Source organism: Lonchura striata, chromosome 3, assembly GCF_046129695.1.
Source record: "Lonchura striata isolate bLonStr1 chromosome 3, bLonStr1.mat, whole genome shotgun sequence".
NCBI classification, from domain to species: Eukaryota; Metazoa; Chordata; class Aves; order Passeriformes; family Estrildidae; genus Lonchura; species Lonchura striata.
The window spans coordinates 23,692,824-23,718,200 of record NC_134605.1 but is presented as its reverse complement, the minus strand read 5'-3'; the positions used below and the strand labels follow the sequence as shown (position 1 = coordinate 23,718,200).

Below are 25,377 nucleotides of genomic sequence, written 5' to 3'. Positions count from 1 at the left end.
AAACACCTTAACAGGAGGAGAGAATGTGGCTGTGTGTGCATCGGAGAGAGAGAAGGGAATTTAAAAAGTGCCCTCTGAGAGGGGATTCCCAGGCCAATCACCATTTACACACAGAGCTTTAACTCTGCCTGCAGAGCCCAAGGCAGGCACAGTTTATAGTGAGGTCTGGCATGTATTTATTGCTGGATTTTGCATTGCTGAATAGTGCATTTGGATACAGTTTCAGGTGGACTCAGGGTGTGTAGTCCCATGGAGCACATAGCAGTGTTCTAATTCTGAGGTGAAAAACACCCCCTCTGTAATCAATAAGGATCTCCAGGTCAGACAAAAATTATTTTTAAAAAATAAACTATTTTTTTTAAAAATACTACTTAAAAATCTTGCCTACTGCAAGGGAGATGTGACACTGATGGATTTTTGTCATTCCTTGTCTTTATGAAAGAAACAAGCCTAGATCATAGATGAATTTCAGGCATTAACACATTGCAGTACTCTCACAACAGCAGTAAGAATGCATTCCTGGACATTTCCTATCTGGAGAAACAGTAAATTGGCATCTGCCTAACTTCTTGCCCAAAACTGAGGCTTCTGCATTTTATCATACACTTAGTTAGAAAGTCAACCCATGACTCCCAGAATAGAATAAAAAAAATATTTCCTAAGAATCTTTAGACATAAGGATTACATCCAATTTTGAAAACAGAGTGACATGGGGTGGGGGGACAAAGGGTGTAAAAATAATGTTGTTACCTATCTCCTCAGTGTGCTTTGCCTGTGTTTCACTCAGACACTCTCACGTGAAATGTGCTTCATTGGGAGCAAAAGGTCTAATGCAATGCTTCACGCAGTTATTTTGGATTGCAGGCAAAGGAGATGCAGCAGATGGTGAAGCTGGAAGCAGAGATGGATCGCAGGCCAGCAACAGTGGTTTAAAGCCTCAACAAGCAAATTGAAGTTGGAGAGCACAGCATCCTTAAAATGAGAGCAAAATTCAAAATAACATTGCTGAGGCTGAAGAGTGGGCTTCTGGTTTTCGCAGGGGGTTGTTTTGGGGTTTTTTGTTCTTAATATATCAAGGGTAGCTTGATATATTAAGGTTTTAAGGTTTGCATTGTTTCTTTTTTAACACTGGGCACTGAATTTCCTTTGTTGGATTTCCATAAGAATTTCCTTTGTTCAGAAAAACCCCAACCCGAAGATGAAGAGAGCTTTTTAAACCCCATCCTGTTTTCCTTTCTGTATCTCAATCAGGCACCTTGTCTGTGTCAGAATCACACGATCAGAGCCTTGAAACACAGGAGATACCTTTAACTTCATTTGAGATGGCAACAGAGCTGTAGTTCAAGTCGTGTGATTTCCCATTTGTGTTCTCATGTGTGATGTGCTGTGCAGAAACCCTGTCCTGCCAGACCCCGCCACACCCCGCCTTGTCAGATGCTCCGCACCTGGTGTTCCCTGAGCCCACTGAACGGGACCTTATGCCAAGTAATAATTAGGATAGTAAGGATAGTAAGGGGCTGAGTTTGGGTGATTTTAAATTATATTTAAATGGGTTTTTTTTAGGCAGCGGGCAGTTGAAAGATAACTTTGTATATTCAAAAGTACAGCATGTACAAAGTCATCGGCCAAATTCATCAGCTTCATTAGTAACTTGACAGGGTATTTCTGCAGCCTAACAATGTCATTCACAAGTGCCATATCAACTCTTATCAATTCTGAGGGGAGCCAATATCCTGTAGAAGTCATTGCAGTGGATAACCTGAGAGAAATACAGTATATTCGTGCCAAAACTGATCAGTGCTCTAAGGAATTACGTATTAGGCACTTTAAGAAAAAGTTTACATCCTACATTGCTTGTAAAGAAATTGCATTTTGATCCTGTTGTTGCAGATCCCAGATACTACAGTTCATTGTAACTTAAAAGATTGTTTAAATGGCTTTTGGCAAAAAGTTTGTAACTGTGAAAATGTAAAAAGTATTTATACACTTGGGAAACACAACATTGTAGAAAATCACATACATGTTGCTACGTGATAAAATTTAGTAAACAGAAATGCTAAGAGTATGTTTGCATGTGATACAAATGCTACTAAGGTTGTCATGCCTACTATATGACCACAGTCATGCTACTAGCTGGTAAATACTGAGTAAATGTATGGCACAGAATATTGTTTGATTAATTACAAAGACTTTTAGCATTACAAGGTCTCTATATATATGTGTGTATATTAATTACGTGGGCATTCTTGATACTTGTAGTAAAAGAGAAGTACATAACTAATTTAATTTTACACAGAAGTATTTATGCAGATTTTCAGAATTTCATATCAGGAATAACCTTTTTATGTCCATTAGATATAAAAACAATTTGCTAATATGTTAATTTGCATGTTTCCAGAGCTTGCTGTAGTTATATTGCAAAACAATGCATGTAAGCATTCGGCTTGGAATTTGTCCATGCTGCCAATTCAAAGATGACTGCATGGAAAACTGGTAGTTTAGAACAAATCAGATTTCTGATTTCAATGTACTAAGCACCAATTACTTTGTTGTATATGCTTGTACAAACAAATTCTACATATTCCTATAAACAAAATAAATGAAGAGAGATAATTATGTTATTGTCAGTCCTGAGATGAAACTTTCAACTTCTCTAATAAAAACCTTAAAAATTCAAATCCTTTAGTTTTGACTACAGTGAATTGCAGGGTGGTGGTGTTATTAATTGCAGATTTTTAGCAAGTTGTATTTCCTGTAAAAATGTGCATAGTGTAAATATATTTCTATCACAGCTTATTTAGTCAAAGGAGTCTTTTTTTTTAAATTTTATATAAGTGATAGAAGCATTGTGCAGCACTAGAGAACTGCCCCAGAGTGCAGCAGCACAATCTGGAAATGCAGCAACCCAAGCACAGCATAGCAGCAACTGAGACAGAGGTCAGTGAATATTTAGGTGTTTAAAGCAGGGTTTGAGCAGACTTGTGATGCGTATTCAGAATTCCCATTCTGATGCCACAGCCTGTGAAGGTAGTGTTTTAAAAGACATCTTGTGTACTGAGAGCAGCTCTCTAAGCCTGGCTCAAATGCTGGATGGAGCTGGAAGCAGAAGTGTTTTCAGAGCATGCTGGACAGGATTTTTATGATGATTTTTCTTTTAATTAAAAAGGTCCTCTAAAACACAGGTGGTGAAGACAGTGCGATGAGCTGGAATTTTACACTGTTGCCTACTGCAGTGGTTTTTAGCCTGTAAGGAGAAGCAAATGACAGACCAGGTATGGAGAGAACTGGATGGTAAAACATCTTAAGCTCACATAGAGCCTGACTGGAAAGCCCTGCCCTACCTGCTAAAGAAACCACTGGGAATGGAGGGCTTGTCCCTGAGAAGATCAAACCTGCCTATTTAATTCCTTGGTGAGCATCCTATCCCCTGAGGGGAAAAGGCAGGTTTTGGAAGGACAGAAAATACTGTCCAGAGCCTCAGTCTGAGTCTGTGCTCCCTGCCCAGCCAGCAGCGAGACATCCATCAATTCAGACAGAAAAACAGGCTTCTGTGAAACTGCCAAGTAGGAAACCTCAGCTGCCAGGCTCAGCTCCCCACACTGATACGTATTTCATCCACTGACAATTTAGCATAAAATGCAGGCAGTAATTTGGAATTAAGTGATGAATTTTGTCAGCTAAGTGTTTTGAAATACTGTTTAAGCAGTATTTGATTCAAAAATTATTTGAAGTTTGGCCGCTAATGTAATGAGGTGAGAATTTCCATTGAGATGAAATAGGCTAATCAATTTGAACATTGATACTGAGTTAAAGCAGTTTAAAATGTCATTCCCTACCAGAGTGATAGATTCCACTTCAGTGAAATTTCATGGAGGGAATGGCAGATCTTCTGTCTCTGAATCGCTCCAGATAAATTCAGCTCAGCTGTGATGGGGAGGGTCATGACACATAGGCAGCCTGCTATTCTTTCACTTGCAATAATTTGGGGGTTGGTCATTAACTTGGCTGTTTCCAGGTGGGGGCCTATTTAACCCTTGTACCACCTGCATGCAGTTAAACTGCACCACCCAAAATACCCCTCAGGTGCCGTAGCCCAGGGTCTGCCTGTGAAACCAGCTGCAAGTGGCAAACACGATTGGATATAAAGCCCTATTCCTGCTGGCTGCATCAGTAGCGGTCCCAGTGCTACAGCTGGTACTGTGTGCTCACTTCAAGGAGGCTGCTAAGAGTTGTTATGTCTGGTAGTTGGGGGTAGCAGTGGGGATTCAGCCTTCAGAGATACCCAGGCAGTCTCCAGAGGTGGCGGTAAGGGCGGGTGGCAGGGCTGGTTTTAGGTGACCTAGTCTGGGACCATAAACTGTCCCTGGTCACAGCATTTCAGGGTGGCTGATGCTGCTTTGGCTCACTCAGATGAGACCTTTCTGCTCTGTTTTGGGAGTTGCTCAGTGCTAGGAAGTCTTAGGCCTTTCCCTCTTTTTTGCCACGGGGAGCAGGACGAATGCAGCTCTGCAGGCTGGAAGTGGCAGTTCCTGGGGCTGAAGGCTTTGTTGTGCTGTGCAGCTGGGGAAGCACAGTTCTGTGCTGTGGGGCAGCCTTGCTCCCCCTCCAGCACAGCTGCTCTCTCCCAGCTGCTCCCTGGACCCTCATGCACAGGCTGGATGCAGAGACAGCTGCTCAGAATAATGTCTTTTGGGCCTTAAAATCTACCTAGAAAATTCACAAAGGCTGGAAATTAAATAGTGGAGAAGCGAAGGAAATAAAGGGTAGTCAAACGCCGAGCTCATCAAGACCTGAGGAAGCCAGGACTAAAATCACCACAGAAATGCAGCCTGTTACAGTCAAAGGTTATATTTTGTAGAAGATTAAAATTTTTTCCCTTTATATAGTCCCCTGAAATTATTATCCATAGGTTAATCCTGTATCGCAACTGATAAAGGTCTGACTCTGGGGGTGTGCAGGAATGGCTTTTTATCATGAAGCAGGAGAAAGAGGGGAAATGGTCAGGATATATTTATTATGCACAGAAAGCATAAAAGGAATTTCAACATTATAGCTTTTTTTTTTTTTTTAATATTCCTTTAGTGTCAGTTTTTATTGTTTAAAAAAGCTATTTCCCAGCAAGAAAGCCCCTCTCTGCACATGTGTGCCCTGGCAGAGAAAGGACAGCTGCCCACAATCAAAACTCACCTTGCAATATCTTGGTTTGCAAAACCTCGTGCCGTTTCCTCCAGATGCCTTTTCCTGAACTAGAAATGTGAATTGGTAGTGAATCCAGTATTGCTATCACTCTGGATCGCTGTCGTCCCTTTAGCTTTTTACTAAAAAACCATCCTCAGTGTAGGGTCCTTCATTCCTGGGACTTGATATCGCTGTAAATTGTAAATATTTGGATGTGCTCCTGGTCCCGGGGCAAGAGTGGCAGCGGGTTAAAGCTCCGAAAAAAGGTCCCGGTGAGAGGCGGGAAGAAATATTTCAACGTGGCATCACCGGAGCAAGGGAGCAGCACGGGTGTCGGCCGCACTTGCATCGCACGGAGCGGGCTGGGGTCGCCAGCTCCTCCCGCAACGCCGCCCCTGGCCCGGGCTGACAGCGAGCGAGGGAAGTGCTGCATTGGCAGGGAGTTGAGGGGGCCCGGAGGCGGCAGGGCAGGGGGCGGGCAGCCCCCGTGCTCTCAGCCCCCTCTCCGCTCAGCGCCGGGCCTGTCTCGCACCTTTAACCCGGCCAGGGACAAAGCCCTGAGTGCCCCGGCTCAGCTGGTACCTGTCCCACCTCCGAGCGCACCTCCTGCCTGTCCCCGCCAAAAACGCCCCGCACGGGCGGTGTTGTTTCTGTTTAAAAGCACCCTCGGGGGGCTGTTGGTTTTATGTTACGGTGCGCGTTGTGGTTTGTCACATCTTAGAGCCCAGGTGTGTCGATGGCCGTTCACAGAAGGATGCGGGTTTGCTTCCGACCTTGCTACACAAAAATAACTGCACGTTTCTTCCTAAATTAACACGCGGAGCAGCTGTTCGCCTTCACCGAAATTAGTGACGCTCCGTGAGCAGCCGGCACTGGAATAGGTATCCCCTCCTCCATCCCGCCGGCCTCTCCAGCAGGGACCGCCGGCACAACGCCGCAGCGAGGGGCTCCCGGCCCCGCTCTCGGCGCCGGCCCTGCCGGGATAGCGGGGAGCGCTCGGGGTGAGCCCGGCTCCTCTCCAGCCGCGCGTCGGGCGGCCCGAGCTCCCCGCGGGGATCCCCGGCAGCCTCTCCGCGGCTGCCTCGGCGCCTGAGGGGGGGAATCCCTTCTTCCCTCCTCCCTGCCCGGCTGCGCGTACGCCCCGTCCCTCGGCGTGGGCGCTCCATCAGCTCCGCCGGCATCTCCCCTCCTCCTCCTCCTCCCCGCACACCCACACACTTTCCCCGTCCCTCCTCCCCGCCACTCCGCAGCAGAGTGCTTTTGCAGCCTGTGCGGCTCCTGAGAAAGGAGGTGTGCGGCTTTTTTCCCCCGCTCCTTTTTATTTTTAATTTTTTTTTATTTTCTCCGGGGCGGACCTTTCGGAGGAGTAGCTGCAGCAGCCGCGGCCAGGCCGGGATCGAGCAGGGAGGATGGCCAGGAGGCGTCTCCCGGGGCTGCTTTTCATCTTGCGTGAGTACCTGGGTGTCGAGTCGCGACACGGAGCCCTGGCGCGACCAGGCAGCCGCTGGCGCTGACGGACTCGGTGCTGTCACGGCACCGGTCTCGCATCACCACCACCGGCTGCCACATCTCCTCCACCTGCTCTGTCGCGACAGGAACTCCCCGTCGCGATAGAGTAGCTTGCTCCAGCGGGCTCGGGGGTGGCGGGGGGTGTTAGGGTGAAAGGCAGAGTCTGGAGGCGCCGGGCCCGGGGCTGCCGGCGCTCAGCCCCGCTGTGCCCGCAGACGCCGCGGCTCGCCTGGCCGCCGAGCAAGAAGTTGAAAACCTCTCCGGGCTCTCCCCTAACCCCGAGAAGGACATCTTCGTGGTGCGGGAAAACCGGACGACGTGTCTCATGGCCGAATTCGCCGCCAAGTTCATCGTCCCGTACGACGTGTGGGCCAGCAATTATGTGGATGTGAGTGGGGGCCAGGGGCGGCCCGGGGGGTCCGGGGCTCCTGCAGGACCGGGGATGGCAGGGGACACACACACGCACACATCTGCCGGTACTTTTGGCAAGTCCTTTATTCCCTCCGAGGATTTTCAGCCGGGGCAGTGCGGGGGGACGCCCCGCTGAGCCCCGCTCCCCTCTTGCAGCTGATCACGGAGCAAGCCGATATTCCACTGTCGCGGGGCGCCGAGATGAAGGGCAAGTGCGGCACGAACGAGTCGGAGCTGGAGCTCTCCTGGCTGGACCAGGCGTACACCCTCAAACTCTCCTTCCTGAAGGTACGGGCTTCCCGCACGCCGGGAGTCGGGCCGGGGCTGCGGCGGCTCCGCGGGGTCCTGACCGGCCCTGTCTCGGCAGGAGGGGCACAACACGTCCCGGGGCCCGGAGGCGTCCTGGAAGCTCAGCCGGATCCAGTTCACCTACGACAGCTCCGAGCGCACCTACTTCAAGGATGCCGTCAGCCGTAAGCGCCCGGGCTCGGGGTTTAAGGGAGATCCCCGCGGGCGGGCGAGCGAGCGCGGGGCCGGGCTGCGAGGGGAGCACCCCGTGGGCTGTTCGCTAAATGTAGCTTACGGGAAAAAGGAAACCCCAAATCCTCCCCACAAAGCCGGGACCAGCTGCCGGGCTTAAACCGCAGAATTTTTTTTTTTTTTTTTTTCTCAGCTGTTTTTTTTTTTTTTTTTTTTCCCCTTGTTTTTAGTCACCGCGGTTGTCGGGGAAGTGAGAGCCCAGCTCTGCCAGTTTGCTGTGCTGCCCGGGCTGTCCTGTGGGACCCAGGGCCCGAGGGGGAGACACCTGGGCTGGAAAAGCTTGTCTCCTTTCCTGGGTGGAGATTGTTTTTGAGGGTAATCCTCATGATGGTTCAATAGGTGGGAAAGCAGCAGTTCCCCAAGATAACCGAGATTGACATCAGTATCATTCTCCTACACATCTCCTCACACAGCAGCCTCCTCTTTTCTCACTGGGTCTCCATTCTTTTGGTTTTCATTTTGTTTTTATTTCATTTCGGCTTAGAAATGTGTTGTCTTGAATTGAAAAAATAATATTGTCATTTTCAAATCATTCTCCCTCAGGATTTTCCAACTCCAGTGAGTAGGGTGTTTAGAGTTGTTGCCATAGGGCATGCTGGTTTTGGGGCTGTTTTTCCACTGGTGTTTCCAGTGTTTGAATCCCCAAAACACGGAGCTGGCCGTGCCGCATCAGCCCCTGCCCATGTGAAGCACTGATTGCCTTTCTGTGCTGCTGGAGGGGAACAAAGGGCTGCGGAAAAGCGGGCAGTGGAAGACACCCCTCATTCCACCTGGCTCAGCATTCAGTCTTCACTTGCAAAACAAGCTTGGTGTGATGGGAAAATATTTTCTCTAATTTATACTTGGGTGAAACGGTCCCGTTGTATTTTCAGGAAAGGCTTTATGGCCTGTCTTGCTTTGTGGTGTGGTCCCCAATGGCACTGCTCCTTCCCACCTGGATTCAGAGCCCAAGTGCAGCCTCAGAAATGGTTGTTTCCCAAATGCAGGGAGTACAGCCATAGTCCCGGGCTGAACCCCGAGTGTCTGTGCGCGGGAACCATTTCGCTTCATGGACTCGGACACTGTGACGGGAGCGGAGTGGGCGGCAGCGGAGCCAGCTCTGCACCTCGTGGAGCAGCTCCGTGTGCTGGAGCTGTGTGCTCCCCTTCCAGGAGGCGATCCCGGTGTGGGAGCTGCCCTGGCTGTGTGGGGTGTCCCACCCCGGGAGGACACTGTGGGAGCAGCAGCGCGGCTGCTGCCGCATTGCGCCCCGGCCGTGTCACGCCCGCGCTCGGCTCCTTGCCTGTGTTCGTGGGGCCCCTCGGGGTCGGGGCTGACCCGTGTGTGTCCCCTGGCCAGCCGGGAAGCACACAGCCAGCTCGCACCGGCTCTCGGCCCTGGTGACCCCTGCCGGGCGGTCCTACGAGTGCCAGGCGCAGCAGACCATCTCCCTCGTCTCCAGCGACCACCAGAAGTCCGTGCAGCTCCTGCTGTCCGAAGTGCGGCTCCAGCCCTTCGACATTCCCGCGGATTTTGTCTTCAGTGAAGGTAAGGAGCGGGCAAAGGCACGTCCTGCATCCCCGAGGTGCTGATGCTGCCACGGCCTTTGGGGATGTTGCAATGTACTGAAGGAATTTGGGTCCCACCCATTCCAGAGTAACGTTCCCCTGTCTGCAGTCTGTTACCAGTGCTCCCTGCAGTCCCTCCAACACATTCCTTGTCTCCATGGTCCCCCAAAAAGCTTTGCATATTCAGCCTAGCTGTGAAAACATGGGCTATCATTGTATGTATGTTGGCTTGTGTTAGGACTTGTAGAGTCAGATTGCCAGAAAGCTCCAGTGCAGCATCCCTGGGGAACCCTGCAAGGCTGAAAAAAACCCTCTGCAGCAGAAAAATGCTTCAGCACAGCCCCAGGAGCTTCTTAGGGCTGCTGCAGTGGCAGGGAACAATGGGGGTGCACGTTCCTGGCTTCTGTTTGATTAATGCCCCTTGTGAGGGGAAGGAAGCGTAGCAGGGACTTCAGTGAAGCTCCTTGAGCACCAAACACATGGGATGCCATTCTGCTTATGGGATTCTTTAACATCCATGGTGGAGAAAAAAAAACTTGAGTTAAAACATGCCCTTTGTATCAAAGGGTTGCACTGGAGTCCGCAGCAATGCTGCCATGGGACGGGATTCCTGCAGTTTCAGCTTCCTTTATCCCAAGGAACCCATGGTGCTCCTCATCCCTGGCTGCCCCTTGGTTTTCCCATCAGGTTGAATGAGGCAGTGTAGTCATACCTGGATTAGGTCAGGTCAGTCCAATTTCACAGTGCTGCCCTAGCACAGAAATTAGTGAAGCCTGTTATTGTAACCAGGTGCAAATAAAATGTGTAATGGCCAACTCTTTTAATAATGAGTTAGAAAATGGTGGTATTCAAGCCTAGCATTAAAAAGGTGGAGCTTTATTATTTTGCATGTGGGAAATATTTTGGAACACAATAAAAGCCCAGCACTGACTGCAGAGCTGAGGGACTGCACTCACGACTCACATCCTCTCACTAATGTCATAAATTCATGCTGTTGCATGTGCTGGCTCTGGCAGAGCTCTGCCTGGCTGAATTACTCATGGCAAAGCCAGTGCAATACTGAGTAGGTTTTACCCGTGGGCAGGATGTTTTTGTATCAAGGTAGTACCACATTTTTCTTAGATTTACAGGGAGAAAAAAAATAAAACTTAATAGTTTGATGTCATTTTTTTTGTTGGCGTAGCTTTACCCTCTTTTTTCCTCCTGTGGATCCAGGATTCCTGCACTCAGGGTTGGGCTGGGCAGACCTTAAGGGCTGAGAACAGTGTGTTTAAAATATGCAAGTCTGTGTCTCCATGATATCAAACTCGTGAAGTCCTAGTGCTCCCAGTTAAAACAACCAAACTCGGGGCTCACTGCCAAAGGAACCTACCTGCTGTTTTTGTGATATGCTTATTCCTGTCAGGCAGCAAACTTGTTTCTATTTTGTTTTCTCTTTTGTTGCTGTAGTTTGGTGGGCTTTTCTTTTTTCCAGCACACAAAGAGATGGTGTTGGTTTAGCAGTCTTTAAACACATGGAGGGAATTCCTCCTCCAGAGGAATGGCTTCTCTCTTTGTCAAGCTCAATGGGGTTTTCTGTAGTTGTTGCTCCCATTTATCCAATTACACTCCTTTTTGTTGAATTCCACTAGAAGTTAACCAGCAGAGAGCACCTGGAGGGGTGGTCAGAAGTCCTGGGAGGTGATTTATCAATGGAGCTCCATCCAGGGCACTGCTGCTCTACCAGCAGCACTTCCCCTCCAGCTGAGCTTGTCCTTGGCACACACATGGCAGAACAGGATCCTTTGTGGGGTCTGAGAATCGCTGCCAATCTCAAATTATAGTAATTAGCCTTCTCCTTTTTGCTTCATTAATTTCCCATTAGGTAAAATTCCTATTAATTATGAACAAGCTACAGAACATTTTAAAATATTTCGGAGTAGAGAAAGAGACCTGCTAGAACAGAAGAACCACCAAGATGCAGGAGGGTTGAGGCCCTTTTCCCACAGAGAAATGGGAGAAAGGTTTCTTCATTACTCCTGACAGTGTCCTGGTAGGGATAGATTAAAAACCTTGTAGGCAATGATTGGATGGTCTTTTGTTTTTTTAAATTCTTAAATTCATGTGCTAGAGTGATTTTTTTTTTTTTTTTTTGAGACACTGCTTCCAACTTTCACAAGCCCACATTTATTTATTTACATTTTTATTTTTCAATAGAGAAGCAGCAGAGTGTTTTTTTTTTTTTCATTCAGAGTTTACTAACTTATTTTAATAGGGAAAGTGTATATACGTTTTTCAGCTTAGAAGATGAGTAAAATGAGAGCTGGATCAAGAGGGTGGGAGAAGATTTAAACTGAGAAAAGAACCCCAGAGAAACTGTCAGCTCGTTTGATTTTACATCTAAAAATGTGAATATAAGTCAATACAATGAAAAATACTAATACAAAGGGATACAACACCTGATAATCAGAGACCGGGATCCTGGAGTGGCTCAGAGGGAGCTGTGACCTCCCACTTGAGGGCCACATTTTCTCAAGGGTCCTTTGCCCCAAGGCATGCAGCCACTTTCTAAAAAGCACCCGATCCTTATTTCTTTATTTGCTTGTTTTAAGTGTTTACTTACAAACACCCATCTCAAAATCTGGGGAACCTTGTCATGCCGGACACAGCGGAGCTGTTTCTCCACCCCTTTGGGCAATACCGGTGCTGATGCTCGGGCTCCTGCCGCTGCCTGCGGGAGGGCGTTGGGCCTTTGCCGGGTTTTGTGCCGCAGAAGGATTCTGGAAGAGGAGAATGGGCTCTTAGGTGGTTTCACAGCCCGGTACTGGAATTGGGTGAGCGCTCACCATAGAAACCGTGGTAGTACGTGAGCCTGGGAGGAGGCACAGCACAAAGGAACGGCGAGGAATGTACCTGAACACCTCCGTTGTATCCATCTGCAGCGGGTGTTGCACGGGGCAGGGACTGGGTGACACCACCCTGGCAAAGGGGTGGCCCCGCCGTGTTCGGGACGATGCAGAGTTCCCAGCATCGCCTGAAATGCCTCTTTTTTGCCAGGGACCTTCTTGCTTCCCTGGACTGAGGGTATACCCCGGTAATTTGGGAAATGATGAGATCCCTGTGACCTGGAGCAAAATACTTGGGAAAATTTGACAGAAAGGGCTGTTTTCCTGAGGGTCATTAATTTTGAAATCGTAATTTTTCCCAGTGCAGTGGTTCTTCTTTTGTCAAGCATCAACCTAACCATACTTGAGGGGGTTGAAGGTCCAAATTTGTCTGCCATGGATTTTATGCAAAGCCTTCTCCACTCCTGTTCCCCCTTTGCCTTTTCCTGTGCTGATGGAGCAGGAATGATACCTGCTGCCTGCCTGCTGCCCTGCCAGGTTGTGGACCTCATTGCCTTTGCTTTGAATTCTTGGGGTGAAAAATGCTTCATTTTAATTCCTGGGGTGAAAAATGCTGTATAAATGTTAAAGTATCTTGTTATAAATGTGAAAGTATTTTTATTCATCGTAAAAAATTATGTGGATTAACATGATATTAATGTTAAAATAGAGAATTCATCCTCCTAGAAGTGAGCACCCAGAGAGCCTCACTTCTCTTGCAGATGTGTTTGTACTTTGCACTTCCCAGTGCCTCCATACTGGGTCCCCCCATTCCCATTCCCCCTGCAGTCTCCAAAGAGCCCAGGCTTTGGTGGTCTGCTCCAAAAGGAGAAAATGGATGTTTTTGGCAAGGAGAAGGTGTGGGTAGGGCAGAGGCAGCTGCAGAGGTGCAGTAGGTCCAGCTGGGTTTGGGGATGTGCTGCTGGAGACTGACAGCTTTGCTTGGTGCTGTTTTCTTCTCCTGCCTGTTGGCTTTCTTTATTATTTTATTTTAATCCTGTTAAAATTGTGTCACAATAAAGAATGCTCTTCCTTGGTTGCTTGCAGGAGCTGACACCTTTTTGAGTCGTGACATAGGCCCTTAAACACAGCTGTGGCTTGATATGGACCACGGATCCCTGGCCACAGCGTCTGGCGTGTTTTGTGTCCTGCAGCCGGTTTGCTTTGGCAAAATTTGGTGGAATTCAAATGTTACAAGTGGGTACTTTAGAGCTGGGTCTTTTTTCTGCACTGGTGCTTTCAGCTTTGCCTTCTCCACTGGCTGCAGTCCCCCACATCCAGCCCATTCTCCTGGAGTATTCCTCTTTAGGGAAAGGTGTGGAAAACCCGGTGTGTTTGAGCACTGGGAATCCTCTCAGCTGGGTTTCCAGCAGCTTTCTTTCCATCTTCTGTTTGGTTTCAGCTAAGCCACTTCCTAAGCAAAAATCAGTGTCCAGCCACAGTGATCTCCTGCTCATTGGCACCTCAGTACTTTCTGTCTGCAGCCATGTGGGGGGTGCACAGGAACTCCTGGAGCTTCCCATGGGAACGGTGCTGCTTTGTACCTGTGGGGAGAGGGGTCAAAGCACCCCTGGCCCCACAGCACTGCCCTGTGAGTGGCTTTTCCTGCAGTCAGCTCAGCCTGGGCTTGTGTCCCTGTGAGCTGCTTGGGCCTTGGCATCCAAAACTGGGAACAATTCCACAGAGCACTAGAAACCCAATTTTGGGAGCTAAGTAATCATTAGGATTTCTCCCCCCATTCTCCTTACTACAAACAAACAAAACCCCTGCATTGCAGCAATTGCTGAATTGCCTTTGCCACAGTCCGGGTGATTAATCACTCCTCTGGTGAAACAGTGAGCAACTGGAACTGAAAAGGATGTTCTTTTGTGTTAGACAACGTTCCACTTTTGCTTTTTTTTTTTTGTTTTACCTCATTTACAGCTTGAAATGTTTCCTGATGCCATCACTGGGAGGAGGCTGCACTTCAGGAGCAGTGAAGCTCCTGGAGGTGCCGGCACCACCGGAGATGGGTCCCTCCTGTCACCTCCTGCCTGGGCCTGGGGGTCTCTGGGTTTCTCCTGCTCTTTGCCACATGCTGTTAGATTTGTGGAGCGTTTGCTCTTCGTGGTTATTGCAGATCTCTGCAATCAGCTGCCTGGGGGACCCATCTGGACAGTCTTTATTGTATTCACTCATCTAACACACAGCTTTTCTATTTTCCCTTTTTGTTTTCCTTAAAGTTGTCATTGTTTTCATCACGTTTCTAATACAATGAAGAACATGAGCCAGAGAATTGTCCTTCCTGTATCACATATCTTTTTTTCCCCCCAAAACTGGCATTTTTCTTCTTTTTAGCCTGGCAGCCCCAACTCAGCAGCATGGACCCTGCCTGTCCATCAGCGTGGAGAAGCAGCAATCCTCTGGGGAAAAATGTGCATCATGACCCTGTCACTCTGGTCTGTAGTAGACTCTGGAAGTGTAAGGGAGCTGGGCCAGGATTACCAGTGTACCATGTTTCCTGACCTTAGTGGCCTTTCCAAGCTCAACAAAAAAGTATTTTCCCATTGTATCACTATTTTCTAGTGGTTTATTAGGCTATGGCAGAGACTCACCAGTCAGAGACAAGAACACTGGCAGGGCTCATGTTGCTTCTGCTGCTCCTTTGGTGTATTTGGTGGACCATGTGGGGTGCTGGGGTGCTCTTTGACACAGACACAGCCCTGTGCTGTGCCAGGGCTGGTGCCATTCCTATGGGGAGCTAATGGAGAGGGGCAGCAGTGCTGTTGGACCTCTGCCAACTTGCAGGTAGAGGGAGACTCTCTGGATGATGTGCAGGGTGAGTCTGGTGCAGAATTAAAGCCTTACTGATGCTGAGGCCTCTCCAGACACTCTGCCTAAATCAACAAAGCAGCTCTTCGGCTCAGGAAACTCAGACTTCAGCTGCCCCATTCCCAACAAGGCCATTGGTGTGTGGCACAGAGGGCTGAGCTTATGGGCATGGAAGTGTTTTTCCAGTGTGTGGGCTGGTTTGATAGATGTAGCCTCTCCCTGTGTTGTGAGTGATTCCACTTTGCTCCAAAGTAATTGATTTTCTCCCCGAGGCTCCGTGGGCAGCTGCGGCCGCTCCGTCCTGCACGGAGCCGTGACTGGGGAGCTGCAGGCAGCACAGCTCACAGCATCTCAGCCACGTCCCTCTTTCCCCTCTCTCTTCCCCTGCAGAGTCTCAGCCATGTCCCTCTTTCCCCTCTTTCTTCCCCTGCAGAACACAAGTGCCCGGTGGACCAGAGGGAGCAGCTGGAAGAAACCCTGCCCCTGATCCTGGGGCTGATCCTGGGGCTGGTTATCGTGATTACCCTTGGCATCTACCACATCCACCACAAGCTGACAGCCAGCCAGGTGCAGATCCCTCGGGACAGATCTCAGTACAAACACATGGGATAGGGCGCAGGACCGAGCAACCCGAGCGTTTATCAGGTAGAAAAAGCAAAAGCACTTTTTTCTGTGGGTGAGGAAAGGTTCTGGGGGAGGCAAGGGATGGTATTCACAGCACCTAATCCTGAGTATTTAATGGAGACACTCTGGCTAGGGCTTGGCTTTAACACAGACTCTGTAAGGAGACTTAGTGTCTGAGATGTCTGTAGGTGGTTTGAATACCTTCTTTAAGCAGCTAGACTGATCATCTGGAAACAGAAATGCTTCACATGTCAGAGTTTCACACTGGGAGCACTATTAGCTTTCTTGTTTTATTTATTTTTTCCCTTTTCCCCATCTCAAGAGGTTCTTACCTCCCCCTGCATCACCTTTGGAGCATTCAGCCCTCCATGCTCCTGTCCATGCAGGAAGCAGGGCTGGGAGACAGAGCCATTGCACAGGGCTCATTCAGGCCCTCTAATGAAGGGACTCAAATCACATCCCCTAGTTTGCACTCATGTTAAGAAAAGCATGGAGGCAAATGCAGGTGTGCTCTGGGGAAAAAAAAAAAAATTCATGGTCAGTAATTCCAGTGGAGCAGATCACAGCTGTGAGCTGACCCCACACTTGAGACTGAATGAAGAAAGTTTGTTTTTGCTTCTTGAGCCACATCTGAACTAAACTTACAAAAAAAAAAAAAAAAAGTGATACACAAATTATAAAGTGCCGTGCTACTGCAAGTCAACTGAGAAATGCTTCTGGCTGGGCATCCTGCACGTATTGTGATTGTGGTTGAGATGTTACATTGCTACCTGCAACTGATAATTTTCACAACAAAACAAAAAAAAGAGAAAAAGAAAACAGTAATGTTAAAGCTACTATGCACATTATTCAGGTATAATCTACTGTAACAGAAATAATATAAGGGAACCCTTGAAATTTATCCTTAAATGTAGACAATTTTTAAAATGAATTAAAACATGTACATACATAATGCTTGATTTGCCTTCTTAATTTGAAATGATGTAATGCTTTGTACTCACTCCATGGTACCAATGGAATCAGAACGCAAATGCATCATCTGAGTGGATGGCACATATAGGATTTATTTCCAGCAGTGACTGTGCTGCAAACAGCTTGGTGAAGACACAGTGGTGGGTCAGTATTCTCTGACTTGTTGGTTGACCCTAATTTTCTTCTCTCTCAGTTGTTTTTCCTGTGTGTTGTGTTGGCAGTGATTTGTTTTATTCTGGTACAGTCCGGTTCCCACTGAGCCTTTTGACTCCACCTGGCTCCAGTTGTTACCTCAGCAGGAGTTAGTCCAGGCCTTGTGTCAATTTAGGGTATGGAAAACACTTCCTTGTTCTTAAACCAATTTGATTCAAACAGAGGTTGATTGTTTTCTTTCAGCTTAAAACTCAATCAAAGAAAAATAGTAATTTCAATGTTGGAAAAAAGCAAGAGAAGAAACTTTAACTGTTCTTTAATGCTGTAGTGTCCTCCAAAATTTATGATTTTTTTGATGAAGGTGGATGCAGCATAAGCCCTTAGTCCTGCCTTATTCCTGGTCTCATTTCTGTGCTGTGCTCAGCTGTTTTCTCATTTGGATGCAAAAAGCAAAATTATGACACTAATGATGATCATGGCTTTGCCCTTTTCCTTTAGAACTGCAGTGAAAGGGTCCTGGGTGAGCTTTAGACTGACCAAGTGTCACTGCCTACAATAAGCTGGTAATTAAAAAACAAAAGAAAAGGTTCCTTTAGAGGCAGTTAGAAAAAGCCAGAGGTAGCAGGAGGGTGAGTAAAAGGATTAAAGGTTCATCCTTAATAGAGAGGAGCTTTGTCCTGCCTCACCCTTGTCTGCCTTGGGGCCAGGAAGGCTCTCCCAGGCAGCTCCCATCAGCCAGGCACATCTGCCACTGTGACCTCCCAAAGAATAACCCAATAGAAAAAGGCAGCCAACAGCTGAGCTGCAGATGCCAGAGGAGCCCCTCGCTGCCATTTGTCTCCTGGATAGGCCATTCTGGCGAGGGGCTGTGGGAAAGGTGGGAGAATGCACCCATCTGCAGCCATCCCAGTCACTCCGAGGACATTCCTACCTGGCTGGCTTCCTCCCTTGGAAGAGGGGGAAGTTCAGGGGGCTCACATGGAGCTGCTGAGGGCAGCAGGACCTGGGGTGTGGCTGAGCTGCTGAGTGTGGGTGCAGGAGAGGCAGTGGCTGGGGACACCGTGCCCAGGCTGCTCTGGGAGGTGGCTGTGCCTGTCCAGGGAAGGCTGCTGGTGGGTTTCAGTCCCTTGGTGTGGCTTCTCCTGTTCAGCACGTGAGCAAGACCTGCCTGCTGTAACAAGGAGATGCTCCCAAAGATCTTCATGGACTTAAGATGGAAAAGGCTGATTATGGTGGCCTCTGTGAACTGTCATTAATGCATCCTGCGCTGACCTTGTCAGGGCACTCACAGGGACTGTCCCTGCCTGACCCCAGAGCACTGAGGTTGTGGCATTGGCCATTGGATGGGGACAACCCCCCCAAAAGCTGATGCTGCTCCTATGCCTGCTTGAAGAGCTTCTGCTCCTTTTCATGTCAGATGAGGGTTTCCCTTTGGAAGCCCCTGGCAGCACCTTCAGGGGGTGAGTGTGTCTGTAAGCTATTAGGAACACAATTCCAGGAATGCACTAACTAATTTCTTATTTTTCTGAACTGACAGAAAATATTTTTTTTTGTTGGACTGAAATGTTTTTGCTTTTTGGGGAAGAAAGGAAAAAGAAACAATAATTTAGTCTCAGTAAAAATGTGTGTCCCATACTGATGTATCTTGGTTTAAAAATAGTTATTTAAGTTTTGGGTGAAAACTTTTTAAATCTTTTCATTCTCCCCATCCTTTTGCTCAATTTACTACAATTGATCTGAATTCTCCACTGCTTTAAGCTTTTCAAGCCTATTTATGAAAAATTATTTACGAGAGAGATTATGTCCAGCTTCACTCCAGCCTGTCAAACTGCAGCAGCATCTTCAGGATTGCAGCACTTTGTTGTGATTTAATTTTGTATTTAGCTTTCATTTATTGGTGGCTTTTTATGGGTGAGCTGCAAATTGAAAGCTTTGCTTTATAGATGTTTACGAACACAGCAGTAGAAGGTGGATAAATACACCTTATCACCCCACTGAGCTCTGTGAGGACCTGTAATAATTAGGCACTTACTAAAGCAGCTGCTAATGACTTACAGAGTACTTGTGATTAGAACTTTAATTATAAATTACTGATGTATTGCTGAGGAGGGGGCTGACATAGCCAGTAAATGTCCTGGCCTCTGCTACTAAAGTTAGGAGTATCTGGGAGTAGTTTTAGAACTGTGAGCTCAGAAATAGCCATTGTTCCTTAGTTACAGGTGGGAATCATTTCATTGGAATATCCCACCATACCTGGAGCGTGGCCTCAGCTTGTGAGTGAATGGATGCTCTTCACATGCCTTATTTATTTGTTTTTAGGTCATGGCATTACATTTTTTCAGTGTATTTTCAAGTATTTACTGATGTCAGAAACCAAAAGTAATAGAAATCCTCATTTGTAAGGCTTGAAGATAGCAAATAACATTGTAGATTCATCAGGTGACTGGTGCTGCTGGGGAAAGTGGGAAGAATTGCTGTCAGTAGCTGTGAGAGATCAACAGCTGAGAGATAAAAATTAGAGATGTGTAAGGCAAAAAAAGAAAGGGATTATTTAGGGGATAGAGAAAGGAAGGTGGAAATGCAATGACACTTAGAAATCACTTGAGGCAGCTCTATAAATCACTATTTATATATATGTATGTGTATTGTACACGTGTATCTTGTATATATATATATATATATATATATATATATTCATATGTGTGTATATATACAGATATATGAACATTTTTTTCTTTATCTGCTTGGTCCAGTACTGTGGAACTGAGTCAAATCTATAAAGTAGAAAAAAGGCATGGGGAACAGAATACCACACTGAAACTTAAAGTGTTTATTAATTAATTTATTTAACTTGCATGTGCATTTGTCTCACCAGTAGCTGGTGTTCACAAAATAAACCCCTTTGAAATCGACAAAACTCTCAGTAAACTTGATGAACACTGCTTAAAGTATCTAATGATAAGAAAGTTGCAGAAAATTCTTGACTTATACAGCCTCAAATGTGCTGAATATTGAAGAAAAAACTCCCACCAGCCCCCTTTTTTATTCAAAGATGGTTAAAAAAGGTAATTTTGTAGCTAGTACTAAGTTGTGCTGTTGCTTGGACTGGTGCAGCCTGGTTTCCTGAGTTGTCAAGACTACAAAAGAGAGCCCTGGGAGGCTGGGGGTGCTCCCTGCTGGGTGGGCTCTGGGAGCCAAACACCTTTTCTTCAGTGTCTTCTTCAAATGTGCAAACAGGGGTAGGGAGAGAGAGCATTGGGGATAAGACACTGGTATAAGAACAGCTATTCCATGTTCCAGATCATCCTTATCTCCTTTTTCCTTTTTTTAAAATTGCTTCTCTCCCTCCAAATATTCTTTAAGGGCAGAACTAAAGGAGCTTCTTTACTATTGGCAACTCTTTTCTCCCAGAGGAAGATCTTTAAGCAACAGCTCCTGCCAGATTTAGATGTTTGGTTATGATTTACTACAATAAATAACAATTAATTAACAATGAAATTTCATATTAAGAAAGAAACTGTGTTTTCACAAAGTTGGCTTTGTGGTTCTTAAAGATACCATAAAATGAGGTCAGTAAGAAAAAAAAAACAAACTTTAAAAACATGGCTTTTGTATTATACATAATTAAAAACAACTAATCATCAATAAATAAAATTAGTTTATCATTGAAATAATTATGAAGCACTTCTAAAAATTTTAAAGGCAAATCTATTTAGGCTTACAGTTAACATGCAAAGTCATCCAACAAATAACACAAAATTGTACCGCAGTAGTCAACTGTTGCATCAACATTCAGAAAGGTCTAGACAGCAGCACGACTTCTCCTCTATGGCAGCACATCCCAACCCATCCCATCCCTCCCTCCCACGGCTCTGCCTGAGCTCTGGGGATCCTGCAGGGGTGGGAGGAGGAGCTCCTGCTCTCCCTCTCCAGTGCCAGAGCGTGACAGAAATCATGGAGGCCGCTGTGGTGGCAGAACTGGCCTTGTGGTGGCACGAACAAAGAGGGATCAGCCCAGGCTGGGAGCCCCCTGGGCCAAGGCTGGACAGGGCTCCCAGCCAGGGGGCACAGGGGAGACCCTGACCATGGCTGGGCTGGGGCTGCCACTGTCACCAAGTGCCCCAAGCCAGGCACTTCTGCCACAATCAGCTATCCTTGGCTCTTCCAGCTGCCGTTAGGGCAGGATGAGCACCCTCTTCACCCTACGGGAACTCTGAAAAACTTACAACTTCCTAAAGGTGGAAAGGTGGCTGTGGTTTCTTTTTTTTTTTTTTTTTTTTTTTTTTCTGTTTTCAAAAGGGTTAAAAAAAGTAGGAAACTTCTTCTCAAATTCTTGCTCGCTAAGTTACACTTATTACTTAACTAACACAACAGTTACATGACAAAGTACTGCAAGTTATCAAAACGTACTGTACAGAAAATTACAAACTTCTTGCAAAATACATTGCACTGCTCTGACCGAGATTAAAAAGTGCTTTGCTTTGTCAGAAAAGTGTTCTTCTGAAACAGAAGTGCCGCAGCCTGCAGTGAAGTTCAGCTGTTCCACTCAGGTTGTGTTACGTTTCCCCGGCTGGTGCTCGGTGCCCCCGGCCCGGCCGGCGCACAGCCGCGGTGCTGGGAGCGCGGAGCCTGGCGCAGCGGGGCCGGGGCTGCTCCTGTCCTTGGCACGGCGGGAGCAGGGAGCACTGCCCGGCCTTTGGGGTTCTCTGTACATGCGGCGTTTCCACAGGGCTGCTTTCCTCCTCGAGGCTTTCCTCCTCCCTGCCTGCGGATCCCGCGTGCCGCGAGCCAGGCTCTGCGCTGACCCCTTCCCAAAAAGCTTCAGTGGTGCCTGTGCTGCCTCATGAGGGGCACGATGCAGGAAGGGGGCCCAGCCAGCTTGAGGAAGGGATGTCTCAGCAGCTCCTGTGCCGTGGCTCTCTGCGAGGGCTCCCGCACCAGCATCGAGTCCAGGAAGCCCCGGAGGACCGAGGAGACCTGAAACACCACACTGGCATTAGGGGTGGGAAAAACACCCCCTTCCAGCTGTGCTGGCTCTGTGCATGTTGTTTTTTTGGGAAGGAAAGGGACACTCTGCTCTTGCCTACTGCAATAGCTGTGCTGAGCAGAAGGGCAGTGGGTCTCTGCTGATGTTTGGAGTATTTGGGTATCAACTGGGGTGCAGAACAGCATTAAGGTAGGCTGAGGGCCCAGGTCTGATGGAAACACACCATAACTGGGAGATGCCCAAAGGCTTTGGCACCTCACGTGGATGTACCAACCCACCTACAGCAGGGCCAATGAGCTGGGCTGCTCTGGTCCTTGGGCAGGGTGGGGAGCACAGGGAGCGTGAGGCTGTGCCCAGCTCCCTTTGCCATCACTGGCTGCAAAAGCAGTGCCAGGGTCAGGCACAAACGAGGCCATGGCTGAAAGTTTTAGCTTCACTTCCTCCCCACAGGAGTCCTGTATGGGACCCACTGCTCAAGGTGTCCCCTTAGAGATGGACGTGAGGTTTGGGCAGGCAGGTATGTGCCTCCAGCGTCACTGCCCACGGGCCTGTGCCAAGCCCCAGTGCCAGAGAAGGCTGACCTTGTGCACGTCCTTCACGCGGGGCGGCAGGTTGTCCCGGATGCGGCGCATGGCCTGCAGTGGCGGCTCGTTGAAGTACGGGGGCTCCCCATCGATCATCTCGATCACCATGATGCCCAGGGACCAGATGTCCACCTGGAACACACACAGGGCTCACGGGCACTGCTGGCCAGAAGGCTCCGCACTGGGGACTGTGCAGAGCCCGGTGCTGGCTCCTGCTGCTGCCCGCCGAGCCAGCAGTCTGGACAGCCCATCCAGCACCATCCAGTTTTCTTTTTTACCCAGCCAACCATGACTTTCCTTCTGAGCAGTGAGTGCCTTGACAGAACACACTAGCAGGGGCTTACAAACCAGGGTCTGTAGCTGGCTGCCCACTGGAAGCTCCACGCCTTGGAGAGGTTGTGTCCTGCTGCCCTGCATTCCAGCTGCACTGATGTGCACCCCCAGGCTGGCTCTGCAGCTGCTGGAGAGCAGGGCACACTTCAGCTGCTGTGAAATCGCTTACTCTATTCCCCTGAAGCTTAAAGACTACGGGAACTACTCCATTCAACACCCCAAGGCAAATGCAACCACCACTACACCCAGGCTTGTTTACAGCCAGCACAGGTGGCGCATTATATAGGACCTTTGGAAAGTGATTCAGCCCCAGCTCAAACAAAAAAATTTTTTTTCTTAGTCCTGGCCTGCTGCAGAGCTGCTCCAGAATCCCAGTCCTCTGATGACTGTAATTCCTGTCATTTGCCAACCCAAATACAGCCAGGGCCAATTAATTCTGTTTTTTGCTCTTTTGCCAACACTACCCTTTAGCTTAAATCCTTTTTCCCCCTTTCCCTTCTAGTGGGGAAACTTAATGCAGCCCTAAGTTCAGCCACTTTATAATCCCTCTAAGCTATTAATGGGCTAATAATAGTTGATGCTATTATCTTTGGAATGTCTTCTACAACAGCACAGATCCTGGGTGGAGAGCAGTGCCTGCAGGGTGCTCTTACTGTGCCGTGCCAGAGCAGTGTGAGGATGGAGCATCTTCTGCTCAGCTCATCTCCCCTTCCCTGTGTCAATCTCTATTTCTAGAGGTCAAGATTCTGTATAGGTGTGTGTATGTGAAGCTGTGTGTAAACACACCGTGTCCTGGTTGAGCTCTGCAGCTGCTCCTCTCAGGCAGCAGCTCTGTCCCTAGGCAGAGGAGCAGAGGCAGCCCTGCAGGGGAGATGTGAGTCACTGTCACTGCTGAGCTGGGCACAGGGGATTGCTCCTCCCAGGCTGCCAGGGCAGGAGTGCCGTGACTCACAGCTGCCTAATGGATGGGCTGTGGCACTGCAGAGCTGCTGGGTCCCCCTTTCTTGCTGGGCTCCTCTGAAGGGTTCCAGTAAAAATGTGTGTATTGCCTCTCCCAGAACATCTGGCAGTGCTTGGAAGAGCTCCCACAGAGGTGCTTTTCCCACCCCTGTCTCCCAGCTGATGACAGCAATGACTGCAAGGCATGAGCCCGTGTGGAGAACAGTCCTACCACAGAGGGTGGCAGTGCAGCCCACCCAGCTGGCCCCAGACTTGGGACCCTACAGCAGCCGTGCTTCCCTGGCACTCCTCTGGAGGGGAATGGCAGGATGAAAGCAGAGTGGCCCTGTGCATACACTGATGGCACTGGGCTGGGCAGGAGGGGAGTGTGAGGTGGCTGCTGCTTTGTGCACACCTGTGACTGCAGCTCCAGCTTGCGGGTTTGGTATTAAATAGCAGCAAAGGGCCTTTCACAGTGTGCAAATGAGGCCAGGTTCCTTTACTACAGCACCCCAAGCCAAGATATGTAAAAGCATTGCACTGCTGAGAGTGCTAAATGGAGTTGTTATTTAATAACTTCATCCTGGGGAAATACTTTCCAACCAGGCACGATGCAGCACTCTGGGGCAAACATAATCACTGCAATTTAGCATAGCTGTGCAAATGCTTCTGAACTGCACAGCTCTGACACAGCTCCACGGGCTGGGACATCCCCTCTGGAGTGCCCCTGTGCTCACCTCAGTGCCATAGGGCAGGCGGGATATCACCTCCGGTGCCATCCAATAGGGTGTTCCAACCAGGGACTTCCTCCTGGGGACCTCCTTTGACACTTGGGCACAGAACCCAAAGTCAGACAATTTTATCTGTGAAAATAAGAAGTAAAAGCCCCTCTTGAGTAACAGGAAAAACTCCTCCAGCTGTTGGGCCAGGGATGGAGCTGCAGCAATTTCCTGGGATAGGACAGCAGCCCAGCTCTGGAGGAGTGTTTGGAGATGGGAGCCCAGCCTGGGGAGCACACAGCTCATTAAAATGAAGGGGGGATGTAGGAGAGTGGCACTGGTGCTCATTCCTGGTATCATCTGTCACAGCCCATTGCCTCTCCAGCAGCAAAGGATGTGAGGGCAATAGATGGCTTATAACACTTAAAAGGAAAACAAAATATTCCAAACAGAACCCCCATGCTTGTAGTTATACATGTGATATCCAGTAATACACATATTCCAAGTGACACACATCCCTCCTGGGGTTCGAACTGGTTTGTACAATCTTGGAGATTGCCAGAAAATGTGGGAAACAAGTGACATTCACCACATTCCTTTTTATCACCCAGAGAAAATAAAACCCCTTCCAACGGTTTGCCAAGCCCAGGACCTCACACTGTGGACTATCACTGAAGAAGCTGCCATCTTTATGCAGTGGGAGAGCAAAGCTGGAGAAGGCAGGGAAGGGTACAAGACTCCTTGCCAAAGAGTTAACCTGTTCCCTTTGCTGGCAACTCGGGAATCAGTACTGTCCTTGAGTAGCTGTGGCAGTGACCTGAAATAGAAATAATGGGATACACAAGCACTCCGGAGAGCAGCTCTTGCTGCATCATGTGCCTGGCTCACACTTTTATCACTGTTTTTTTTTTAACAACAAAAATTATGGAAAATTATCACCTCCCCCTCTCTGTACAATGCCAAGGTGAAAATTCCACAACAAGCTGGTCTGAGGGTTGGTGGCATCACCCCTTCCAGAAACAGCTTGCTCCTTAAGGCTAAAATATCTTTTTTAACCCTCTGAGTCCTTGGAGGCCTGGAAGCCATGGTGACCATGTCCAAGGTCCACAGGCTGTGTATCCCATCAAGTACTCCATGTCTGGGGATACAAAGTAAGCCCAAACAGCCCCAGGACAACTGGAGTGGGAAGCTGCATAAATCCCTGCA

General features: G+C 48.3%; 3 protein-coding genes across 15 annotated transcripts in view; 2 read left to right on the top strand and 1 right to left on the bottom strand.

Moving 5' to 3' along the window:
- PLCB4 (phospholipase C beta 4) overlaps nt 1-2,678 on the top strand; it is a 190,550-nt gene extending 187,872 nt beyond the window's left edge. For all 9 annotated transcript variants that reach the window (XM_077781976.1, XM_077781974.1, XM_077781975.1 and 6 more), the window contains one exon: nt 865-2,678. In XM_077781976.1, the coding sequence (XP_077638102.1) occupies nt 865-933 (69 nt within the window). In that variant the 3' untranslated portion in view covers nt 934-2,678. The remainder of the gene's footprint in view (nt 1-864) is intronic.
- A 3,687-nt stretch (nt 2,679-6,365) lies between these two features.
- On the top strand, nt 6,366-16,436 carry LAMP5 (lysosomal associated membrane protein family member 5). The gene is made up of 6 exons (XM_021540283.2): nt 6,366-6,627; nt 6,903-7,075; nt 7,255-7,386; nt 7,466-7,571; nt 8,977-9,165; nt 15,294-16,436. Exons 1-6 carry the CDS (start codon nt 6,588-6,590, stop codon nt 15,470-15,472), a joined length of 819 nt encoding a protein of 272 aa, XP_021395958.2. The 5' UTR covers nt 6,366-6,587; the 3' UTR covers nt 15,473-16,436.
- A 2,999-nt stretch (nt 16,437-19,435) lies between these two features.
- The window catches only part of PAK5 (p21 (RAC1) activated kinase 5), a 162,207-nt gene continuing 156,265 nt past the window's right edge, over nt 19,436-25,377 (bottom strand). For all 5 annotated transcript variants that reach the window (XM_077781970.1, XM_077781971.1, XM_021540280.3 and 2 more), the window contains 3 exons: nt 24,190-24,315; nt 22,178-22,312; nt 19,436-21,586 (listed from right to left, as the gene is read on the bottom strand). In XM_077781970.1, coding sequence (XP_077638096.1) covers nt 21,431-21,586; nt 22,178-22,312; nt 24,190-24,315 — 417 coding nt within the window. In that variant the 3' untranslated portion in view covers nt 19,436-21,430. The remainder of the gene's footprint in view (nt 21,587-22,177; nt 22,313-24,189; nt 24,316-25,377) is intronic.

Coding starts and splice junctions, on each gene's coding strand:
- LAMP5 (XM_021540283.2), top strand. CDS start 6,588: ATGGCCAGGAGGCGTCTCCCGGGGCTGCTTTTCATCTTGC. Junction 6,628..6,902: donor GGGGCTGCTTTTCATCTTGC/GTGAGTACCTGG, acceptor CTGTGCCCGCAG/ACGCCGCGGCTCGCCTGGCC. Junction 7,572..8,976: donor CTTCAAGGATGCCGTCAGCC/GTAAGCGCCCGG, acceptor TCCCCTGGCCAG/CCGGGAAGCACACAGCCAGC.